The 11,073-nt window shown below is 46.3% G+C and overlaps 1 protein-coding gene across 1 annotated transcript; it reads left to right on the top strand.

Moving 5' to 3' along the window:
- Window positions 1–651: 651 nt before the first annotated feature.
- On the top strand, window positions 652–10,115 carry LOC114911833 (ubiquitin carboxyl-terminal hydrolase CYLD-like). Its single transcript, XM_029255969.1, has 16 exons — window positions 652–729; window positions 1,127–1,428; window positions 2,265–2,540; window positions 2,660–2,914; window positions 3,292–3,349; window positions 3,566–3,900; window positions 3,993–4,158; window positions 5,433–5,574; window positions 6,072–6,194; window positions 6,397–6,488; window positions 6,601–6,664; window positions 7,141–7,306; window positions 8,017–8,125; window positions 8,400–8,518; window positions 8,709–8,916; window positions 9,568–10,115. Exons 2-16 carry the CDS (start codon window positions 1,261–1,263, stop codon window positions 9,750–9,752), a joined length of 2,466 nt encoding a protein of 821 aa, XP_029111802.1. The 5' UTR covers window positions 652–729; window positions 1,127–1,260; the 3' UTR covers window positions 9,753–10,115.
- The last annotated feature ends 958 nt before the right edge of the window (window positions 10,116–11,073 follow it).

Here is an 11,073-nt window from a genome sequence, read left to right as displayed (position 1 = left end):
TTACTGCCCATTGGGCTCTTCATGGAAATAAGGTGGCTAATATCTCTAACTTTGTTTGGGACTTAAGGGGTGCAGTGGGTTGGACCACAGTCCTGCTCTCCAGTGGGTCTGGGGTTCGAGTCCCGCTTGGGGTGCCTTGCGGCGGACTGGCGTCCCGTCCTGGGTGTGTCTCCGGCCTTATGCCCTGAGTTGCCGGGTTAGGCTCCGGTTCCCCGCGACCCCCGTATGGGACAAGTGGTTCAGATAGTGTGCGTTTGGGACTTTTATTCTTTCCTGTCCCGCACGTCGAGGGAGGGAGGGAGGAACACACACACACACATACACGGGCCGAACCCGGGTGCGATCCAGCCATTTTAATTATCGGGAACCTCCGTTGTCGTCATTTAAAACACTAATGTCAGGTGAACTATTTATTTTATTTTATGTTGACAAAACCTGGTAAAAGTACACTACATACAGTGTAAAGTTGACGGTCCTACTGACACGCGACCATCGCTCCCCAATGCAGTTTCCCCGCTGCGGCTTTCACACACTGTGGAATTTCCCTCACTCTTCAGCCACGCCCATACGCCGCTCTCATTGGCCTGCGCAACTCAGGGCAAAACTTTTCTCAAACACCATTGGTTCTTTGAGACTGTCCGTCATACATGTCTCGTTTTGGGGCGTGCGCTACCTCGTTTTCAGGATGTTCATTTGCTAAACCTGGAGAACGAGTCGCTTGTTAGAAAAGTAAGTTTTTAATACTTAGAAATACAACTAAAAAAAAAAAATACACGTTAATTCGCAACAGCTTTTGTGTAAGCGTGTGTTTTTATTGTGCGGGGAAGTCAGAAAGTGGGGAAGTGCGTGTTGTCTGTCAGACTGGTGCGTCACAAGCTGCCTAGCAGTCGCTAGAAGAGAGATAGGAAATGATCCGCAATGAATGTGAAAAAAAAGAAACTGACGATGTTATAACCGTTAAAATGTTATTATAGTATACATTTCTACATATTACAGTTTGCCGTGCGTAGTTATTTCGTACGTAACTTGTAAAACCACCGTCAACACGCACGCACGGTCACCGGCTCGGTCGTTTTTTGAACCACACTGAATTCAGGAAACTGTTCTTTCTCCTTCGCTCTTATAGAATGTGTGCCGCTCGAACCCGTGACACATCGGCCTCTCCACGAACCGCGCGGGCGACCGAGCCGGTCGAGATGGACTGAATGAGAGGGGAGCGCGAGGCGCGAGGCGCGCGGCGCGGACTCAAACGCTGACGTCATGTGTGCAGCGGCTGATCGCGGCCGGAGGCGGCGCCCTTCTCCCAGAATGTACATCGTGCAGTCGGACTACAGGGTCGAGGATCACCTTGAGGGCGCCATCCGGCTGCCCCGCGGGAGCCTGTGTCAGGTGCAGGAGGGGGGCAGAGGGGAGCTGCTGTGGGTGAAGGTAAGGGCCTCACCTTCCTCCTCCTCCTCCTCATCATCATCATCATCATCATCATCAGACATCTTTGTCCAGGCTCAATAAAGCAGCTTTGCTATGATTTACCCATTCACACAGCAGCACAATCTTACTGGATAAATTAAGGGTAAAAACCTTGATCAAGGGTACTACAGTAGGGTTGGGTTTGAACCAGGTTGGTTCAGGTTGCAAGGTGAACTTAACCACTATCCTACCTGCTGCAGATTGTGTCTCTGCTAAGTTCTCTTTTCTATTCTGGGGTAGCAGGCAGCACTGACTGCTTGGTTAGCACAGTCAAGTTGCATCCAAAGGACCTGGGTTTGAATCCCATTTCCCAATCTAGTACCACTGAGCAAGGTAACTAACCCACAATTGCTCCAGTCAGATTTCCCAGCTGCATGCCTGGGTTTGCCGCTTTGGACAAAAGCGTTTGCTAAGTGAATAAATGTGAATGTACAAGATTGTGAGGAGTAGCTGGAAGCTAGCAGGTGGCATAGTGGATAAAGCTGCTGTCCTGCAATTTAAACAAAATAATACAGTAGACTGGTACGGCAGTAGGACAGACAGATTCAAACCCATATCCAACCCCTTGTGTTTTAAAAATGTTTGCTAAACAAGAAAATAATAATAACCTATAGAGTCTCACTGGATTGCCTCGATAACTTTATTAAAATTACATTTGTAATATAGCGCACTGCATGTTACGTCAAATGGGGTGGCGGCAGTAAACGCAGAATGTACCACCTTTGTGTGGTTTATAACAGTGGCAATGCTACATTTTCATGAAATGTTGCTTTAAAAGTTTTTCACTTTTATTACAGGTGTTGGACTCTGGTGCCCTCGTGAAGATCGAGCGGCAGGTTCTAGTGGAAGTTCCAACGGACCACGCGGCATTGCTGGAAGCTGTGTCAGACCCAGAAATCCGCCTTCTCCTGTTTTTCAGGCCCCAGCGCCTCCAGCGGTTAGCCACCCTGCCCCTGGGGGCAGAGCTGCAGGTGCAAGTGGGCCAGTCAGTGGAGCTGGTGGGAGGAATACTGCGGTATCGCGGTCCGCTGACAGGCGGAAGCACTGCCGTGTACTTTGGGGTGCAGCTGAAGGTAATGGACAGTGGTGGTAGAAAACTGGCAGGTTCTGGGTGTGAAACTGACTTTATGTACAGTGGATTTAAGTGGGTTAAAAACCACTCTCTCCCTGTGAACCCCTCCCCCTTCTAAAGTCACCTGTAGCTGGAAGAGGAAGTGGTAATGGCTCCTACAAGGGACATCAGTTCTTCCACTGCCCTGAAGGCTGTGGTATCTTTGTGGCAGTCAACAAGCTCTCCCTGCCATCTTCTCGGGTCAGCAGTGGAAATACGGAGATGATCCTTGACCGCAGCCGTGACCGTGGTTTTAATCACAGTGCCATCCTTCCCCGGACTGCTGACTGCAACCCCAAACCCGGACCGGGTCCATCGCTGCAGGCCGGACAGAGGGTGTGTTTCTTCATGGGGGGCTGGGAAGCAAGGTCTGATACTGTAGCCCTTCCTGCCGGAGTCCTTTCTAAAACAATCCAGTTTGCTGTTTCAAGCAGTTTATGATCAGAGACAGTGCATATCACTAATTTGTGGATATGTGTGTGGGACAGCTGGTAGTGTAATGATTAGATTTAATCCCTTTGGATATAAAAGTTGCAGGATCGATCTGCACCTCTGGGTAGTACCCTTGAGCAAGGGTAAATTGTGTCAGTAAAAATGACCAAGCTGTATAAATGGGTACATAATTTTGATCTTTTAACTGTAATAATTGTAAGTTTCTTTGGAGAAAAGTGTCAGCTAAATGAAGAAATGTAATTTTATGTTTGTTTATGCAGGACAGCCCTATGGATATTTGGGATGGACGCTTCCATTCACAGGCCAAGGTGCCTCGAGGTACAAGCACAACTCTTCGGTGTTCCTCAGATGTACCCCTTGTGGATTTAAAATGCATCAAAAGGTTTAAAATAAAAGCTGATGTTAGTTTGACACCGTTGCGTCTGTACTGCAACGTGTCCTTCGGGTGGCTCGACACTGATGTCCCTTTGTGCTTTTTATTCCCTGACCGCTCCTGCCTTCTTCTGCTGTCACCTTTACCCCCACCATTCAAAGATCCAAGAATACACCAGTCCCCGACACGCTCTCCCAGTGTCAAGCTTTGCCAGAGCCCTTCTTTTTCGCCAGCCAGCAAACTCCGCGGCCCCACCTCCCCTAGTGCTGTTGACCAATTGTGTCACTCCCCACGGACACTGGTACCTCTGTCTCCCACCAAGCCTGAGCCGGAACGCGATGATGACCAGGGGGGAAGAACAGGACCAGCCCTCGAGCTGGAGCTGGAGCTGGAGGTGGGCTCCATGGTGGAGGTGAATGACCCTCCCCTCTATGGCGTAATCCGTTGGATTGGGAAAATCAACGGCGTCTCGGAGCTTGTAGCTGGACTGGAACTGGTAACATCTCCATTTCTGTCTTTTCTCTGTCTCTCTTCCGCGCTTCTTTTTTGGCTGCTGTTCAGTAACAAGAAATGAATCGCCTCACCTAGGACCAGGAGTTGACCGCAGCGACAGACGGAAGTTACCTTGGCGAGCGCCACTTCCGCTGCCCGCCAAATAAAGGACTGTTTGTAAAGCTGCGCAACTGTCGGCGAGATTCGCGCTTCCCTGCCCCCGAGATGCCGGCCAACCAGGTGGAACGATGCAACTCCATAGGTGTGATGCTTCTGTTCCTCATTTGCTTCCTCTCTTCTTGCAGAGCATCGGTTTTACTGAATGGTGCAGCAGTGCTCTCCAGAGGAGCTTGAGGGTTATCGGTGGATGTGGAAAATCAGCCTCTTCTATTACTGTTACTTCTGTTCTCTTCTTTCGTCCAGTTGAAAAAATATTTTCAGAGACCCTCCGTGTTCACGAATACCTCGTTGGTGTTCTATAGACACAGTAAGCCTTAGAAATAGCAACTGTGAAGTAAGAAATCTGTGTTTTTTTTTTTTCTTTTTCATAATTCAGAGTAAACACAAACATTAAACCTAAAATAGAATGGAATGAAAAGGGCAGCTGGTGGCATAGTGGTTAGAGCTGCTGCCTTCGGACCCAAAGTTTGCAGGTTCTCACCTCCAGCTGTAGTACCCTAGAGCAAGGTACTTGCGCAGTAAAATTACCCAGATATAGATGGGTGACTATTTGCTTTGGAGAGAAGCGTGAGATAAATTAATGAAAATTCTTCTCTTTTAAATCTTTTCTAAATGTAGACTTCTACAGTTTCGGACATAGAACGATGAGGAAACGTTTTAAAAAATATCATTACAGGCAGGTGACTTCCTTGCTTCTTCAGATGCTTATGTGATCAAATTTAGAAAAAAAAAAAAAAACTTTATTTAAATTTTATGGGAACAAACCACAAAACAGTTAAACTGCATTTCAAAAATTGGTACATGAAGGGTTGTGTGTATAAACCTGAGCTCGACAAATAGTTTTTCATTATCAGTAGCCGCTTGTCCTGTGTTGGGTTGTGCTCCAGGGTGTAAGATGGAAGCATAGGAACCAGAGCAGGGTACTTTGTGGACGGGACACCAGTTCCAGAGCCAATAACTTAAACACGAAAAGTTTAATGTATAAACGCAGTCGCTTCACTGAAAACAGCAGTAGTTGAAAAGATAAGAAACTTTATCATTGTACACAATACTATGAAATTCTGTGTGGCAGCCCTCAGAAAACAGCAGCAGAAAGAACACAAAGAAATAAGAGTTAGATTAAAAAATACATACGTATACTGTAATATGTATTGCACATCCACATGGATTGCACAAAGGAAAATGTAATTGAAGAGGAAGCTATGTAACACAGTCCTGCTCACATGGTGGTCATATGAATTTGAAAGCAGCTGAGCTGAGAATAGTGCTTGGTACAGAGAAGGCGAAGGTGGCCTTTTTGAAAACGAAGCATGGCACATAAATTATTCACCCCTTGTCCTCCTCTATCTACCTCAGCGTTTGCAGAGTGGTCCAGCGAAAGAGTAGAGGACAATACACCCCCGCTGTACGGGGAAGCGGCTCGCGAGTGCTACAGCGGCTGGAAGAAAGGCATTCAGGGGCATCTCAACTCGTGTTACCTGGATGCTTCACTCTTCAGGTGAGAGGCACCTACAGGTACCCACAGGTACCCAACTGCCACACCCATTGTTCATTCCCTCCCACCCACTCTTGTCCTGTCCAAGCTGAGGATGGTTATAAAAATGAAAGGGGGTGAGAACTCACACCCTGCACCATGTAGCTTCATGGACACCTTGTGTAATTAAGTCGCTGCAAAATTCTCTATGAAGTCTAATTTTTCAGGAACTGCTTCGCCTTATTTTTAAAGTAGAGGCTCTGGATTTGTTTACACAGGTCTTGTATTCAGTCCGAATTCATCCTCCCAGTCCATCTTATTACCGTCTCTTCATTGTCTCCATTTTTTCTGGTCTCTTCCATAAGCATGTTCCCACGGAAGTGCTGAACCATTTACTGTGTCTTACTCCCCGTGTTAGTTGAGTGCTCTTTATTTTGTCGTGAACATTTCAGTTATAACAAAAAGAGCAGGGAGCCTGTTTGTGTTGTTTATTTATTTTTTTTTCCCCTGCTCTTCATCAGTCTGTTCTCCTGCTCGAGCGCCATAGACTGGATCTTGCTGTGGCCTGCCACGCCCCAGGATGGTCACCACTGCTACCATGCCCAGGACTTGCTGCGCTGCGAGATTGTCAACCCCCTGCGGAGGTCAGGTCACTTCTGCGCACGCGGGTTAATGGCTGTGCCCATGTGCGGACCAGCCGGAAATGCATGTCCTTTAGAGGCACAATTATTTGTTACATCCAATTCTGTAGGTATTATGTATCTTGTGTATCTGTGTCTCTTTCATATGTATGAATCTATGGTAGGTGGGGGGGGGAAAAAAACTGGTAAATGATGCGTCTTCCAGGAATGGCTATGTTTGTGCGAGTAAGACCATGGCCTTGCGACGGCTGCTGGAAGCAGAGAGCACTGACGCAGGTTTTACCAGCCAAGAGAAAGGTAAGGCAGTGTATTGAGAGTGTATTCAAACTCACCTTCATATGAGTGTGTGTGTGTGTGAAGAGCAACCCTTTACTTTCTTCATCTGTGTTAATTCCTTTCTCCCCAACAGATCCAGAGGAATTCATCAATAAACTGTTCCAGCTGTTACGAGTTGAACCTCTACTGAGGATTAGGTAACTCCTCCTCCCTTTGGAAATTTTCTCCTCTCTGTCCAAGTGGAAAGAAATTATTGGATGACACATAGGCTAAAGTGGTGGAGAGCCTTACCCTCAACCTTCTAAATAAATGTTAATCTAAATAATGTAGAGGAGCAGTCAGAAGTTTGAGTACACCTGTTCAACTTGGGCAATAGCTGTATGGGACAAATTGGACAGAAGTGCGAATCATATCCGCGCACACATGTCCTACATCTCTGGGACCTGTTGCCGAAGAGCTTGGAAGACACATTGGCGGTTGATCTATATTGGGAGGGGGGTGGGTGGGTATAGCAATAGTTTTTACAAAGTGTACTCAAACTTCTGGCCAGTACTGTCTGACCCTCATGCCTTCAAATTTGTTGCATTTGCATTGTAGTACATTCTCAACTACCTGCTTCCATTGTGCAGCCCATCCAACCCCCTGCATGCCGGTGTCCTTTGCTCTCCCTCAGGTCGCTGAGTCACAAACCTCAAGAGTGCCACCTGTACCAGCTGTTCCCTCCACCTCGTTCTGCCTCCCTCCCTCTGTCCCCATCCACTCCGCAGCCCTTGAGGGTGGCTACTGTGCAGATCTTGCTCGAGACCTCCTTTGTCCATGCTGGGCTGAAGTTTGCAGAGGTGACCTCAGTTACATGCCTACATAACCGTAAACAAACCACGGATTTTGTTTTAGACTAATAAAATACTACTGCATTTACTACATTATTAATTTAGCAGACGTTTTTCTCCAGTAACTTTCCTAGAGCAATTGTATGTTAAGTAAGAGTACTGTGGCATAGGTACAATTCGAACCTGCAGCCTTCAGATAGCCACTACGCTGTAAGTTGCTCTTACTGCGCATACTAATATAAATAGAAATGGGGTGGCTGATAATGGTGAAGGGAGCTGCTGCCTTTTGGATCCGAAGGTCATAGATTTGAATCCTACCTACTGTTGTAGTTCCCTTGAGCAAAGCATTGATACTAAATTGCTCCAGTAACAATTATCCGCCTCGGTAAACAGGCACATAATTGTGAGTAGTTTAATACTATGAACAGCTTTGGAGGAAAATGTCAGCTAAGGGAATAAATGTCAGTAGCTGTTGAGGTGTTCAGGAGCTCAACAGCAGGTGCAGCAGGTAGCATAGTTGTTAAGCTGCCACTTTTTGACCTGAACGTCACAGATTTGAGTCTATAGTAGCCCTGAGCAAGGTACTTACCCTGAACCGCTCAGCTGTATAATTTCATAAATCATTACAAGTAGCAGAACATTGCTGACACTTTCTATGGTCACTTGCAAAGTAAATGTTGTTGCGATAGTAACGTGTGATGTGTCTCTATGACCACCAGGCCCCATCCTGTCTGCTGCTGCTAATGCCCAGGTTTGGAAAGGATTACAAAATGTTTGATGCCATCCTGCCTTCCCTGACACTTGATATCACCGATCTGCTGGATGACAGTAAGGCTCTGCGAAACTTTGATCTGAAATTACACAGCTTTTTATACACATTATCTGTTTGGATGGCAGGAATGCTGTAAGTCTGTAAACGTGCATAAACAAAGGAGCACTGCGATATAATTCGGGAGGGTGTTAACCAGCAGACTCCCAGTTCAAATCTCACACAGAGCAGTTTGACTTGAGAGAGGCAAGTCAGCATGTTTAATGTTAAGCTCTGCGAAAAGCTGTGCAGGACCACGTGTGCAGCGCTGCTCCATTCATCTTCTTCCCACAGCTCTGCGAGAGTGCAGTATCTGTCAGTCCGTTGCCGAGTGGGAGTGTACTCAGTGCTACGAAGACCTGGAGATCACACCTGGTCGACTCAAACAGTATTGCAACACCTGCAACACACAGGTAACTGCCGCACCTTCCTGTCTGCGATAACGAACAGGCGTGCTGTGTAAGGGATCTGTGCCATATCAGCGGAAAACTCCCAATATCTGCACCACACAGAGCAACCTATCTGGACACACTCACTCACTTGCTTGTGAGAAAACTGCATCAGTAGACGCAGGTAGATCCACTTACCTCTTCTCTTCTGTAGGTGCACAGCCACAGGAAGCGACTCTCACACGCGCCGGGAAAGGTGGGCGTGCCAGGTGGTCCATGGGCAGGACCGGTACATGGTGCTCGCCAGCGAATGGCGCTCTTTGCAGTCACGTGTATCCAGACTAGCCATTATGTGAGCTTTGTCCGCTACGGACCCCTCGCCACAGACTGGCTCTTCTTCGATAGCATGGCTGACAGGGAAGGTGAGAAACGGGTTGTTGGAGATAATGGTATTGTCTGCCGATGATGCATTTTGGTCAAATGCATTTTGAGAGCCCAGATGTAGCCAGATGAAGCGGTGTGGTTTAGGGTCAGAGCACTGACATCTAGGTTCAGCACTTGATGTGGTAGTACATTTCAGAGCAGCGAACCTGGTTGAAAATACATGTCTCGCGCAACAATCCAGGCAGTGTTGCGTTATGGAATTCGGAGTCAGTAAGGCATACATTTTAGTAGACGCTTTGTTGCAGCACTGGTAAGAGAGGCAGAACAGTTCAGAAACATTCATCCTGAACACATGTTGAAGGCTCTTTATATAGAGGTTAGCTCAGCGCAGATCATACGTCACAGGAAAATAGTATTCATATGTATCATGGCAAATATAAAACAACTTTTTGTCTTTTTTTTTTTTTTAAATTAATAATGTCAAACTGACCATTACATTTGTGTGTGTGGCATTTTGTTAGTCAGAATGTCGGCTGCCATGGACAGCAGCAGCTTCGTGTCCCTTGTACCACGCCATAAATGAAGGGTCAGACTCGCTGCGGTATTTGACCTCCCCTGCTCTCCTTGGCTGCTGCGGCAGCATCCCAGCACTTCTGGTTACACTTCAGCGAGTCACTTTTGTATTGCAGGTGGGGAAAATGGCTTCAATGTACCGCAGGTGCGGGCCTGTCCCGAGGTGAGCCGCTACCTGAGCATGTCCGAGAAGGAGCTGAGCAGACTGGAGCTCTCGTCCCTGCGCGACCCGGCCCGTCGCCTGCTCTGCGACTCTTACATGTGCCTGTACCACAGTCCCCAGTTAAGCCTGTACAAGTGAAGTGTGAACTCGCAGGAATTCCGACAGGAGCCATCCACGGACTCACAAACTTTAGGCATTAAGACACACAGGATGACACGTATACACAAATATAGACACGCATAATTACAGGAATATACAAATACAGCAGAAATAAGCAGTGTTTTTAGAAGTTTTCACATTAGTCCCCGTAATGAAGCAAAGCAGGGAAAACGGATCACTAAAAGTGGAGCTAACGTTCACAATGTTTTCTATTTTTAAGCAGTTTTATTTGCTGTGCGATGTATGTAACTGTCACTATAACTGGAAAAGTATTTTCAAAGTATTCATTTTACTTGTATGTTCATTTTTATAATACAATAATACATTTACATGTTACATTTATACAAATGTGTGATTAGCCTTTTTGTTTGGTGTCAATAATTACGCGAAGGTCTAACCTTGACCAGTAAGTAAAATATACAGCATTGCTATATGAGTAAATTTCCGCTTCACACTGACTCTGCATTGAGCGGACGTTGTGACGATTAATTTGTGCGCCGACGCTGCACTGGTCGGCCTCGTGTCGTCATCATTCCGCGCAAGAGTCAAAAGAAGAGCTGACGTCTGTTCTATGGTGCAGTTTGCGTTGTAAATGTTATAAAATACCAATCACCCACTCATTTGCTTGAGGAACGGACTGCAACTTATTTGCTTTTTTAAAGTCGACGTCAACAGGTCAGTGCACTTCTCTATTGCCTGGTTCGAACGAACGTCCAGCGAACAGCTCGACGACAAATTCGAACGAACGGAACGGCGAGTGTTTCTCCTTCACTATCTCGTTTTCCATTTCTATGTAAATATTGCCTATTGTTGTACCCTAACTATCGTGTTAAAAGATGGTGGTACCTACCTAGCCAGTAAGACTATCGGTTTTTTAAATTACTTACCGAACGAAAATAATTAGAAGAAAACTCTTCGTTCATTTTTAGATAAATTATTAGGAGCAAGTTTTTTCTCTTCGGACAAATTGAGTAACCTCTAATAGCTCCGCAGCTGAGTCTGTCAAGAAGAGATTGTAATGCGGTACCGACTGCGCGGGGCGCACTGCGCATGCGCTTGTCGTGATGCCTAAGACACAATCAATGAGAAGTTAGTCATATTAAAGATGTGCCTTTCCTTATCTGAAGTTTTGATGTTCATTATATACAGTGTCCTCAAGCATGTTTTGAAGAGTGTTCAACCACTGAACTTTGTTGCATTCCACTTCTTCAGATGTGATGGTCACCTTTTATGTCCATTGTTTTTTTTATAGATCAGGAGCTCAGAAGTTGGTGGTAGCACGTGAGGTTACCATGCATCT

Source organism: Scleropages formosus, chromosome 11 (genome assembly GCF_900964775.1).
Source record: "Scleropages formosus chromosome 11, fSclFor1.1, whole genome shotgun sequence".
Lineage (NCBI taxonomy): Eukaryota > Metazoa > Chordata > Actinopteri > Osteoglossiformes > Osteoglossidae > Scleropages > Scleropages formosus.
The sequence above is the reverse complement of the archived record's forward strand: the minus strand, read 5'-3'. Positions and strand labels throughout refer to the sequence as shown.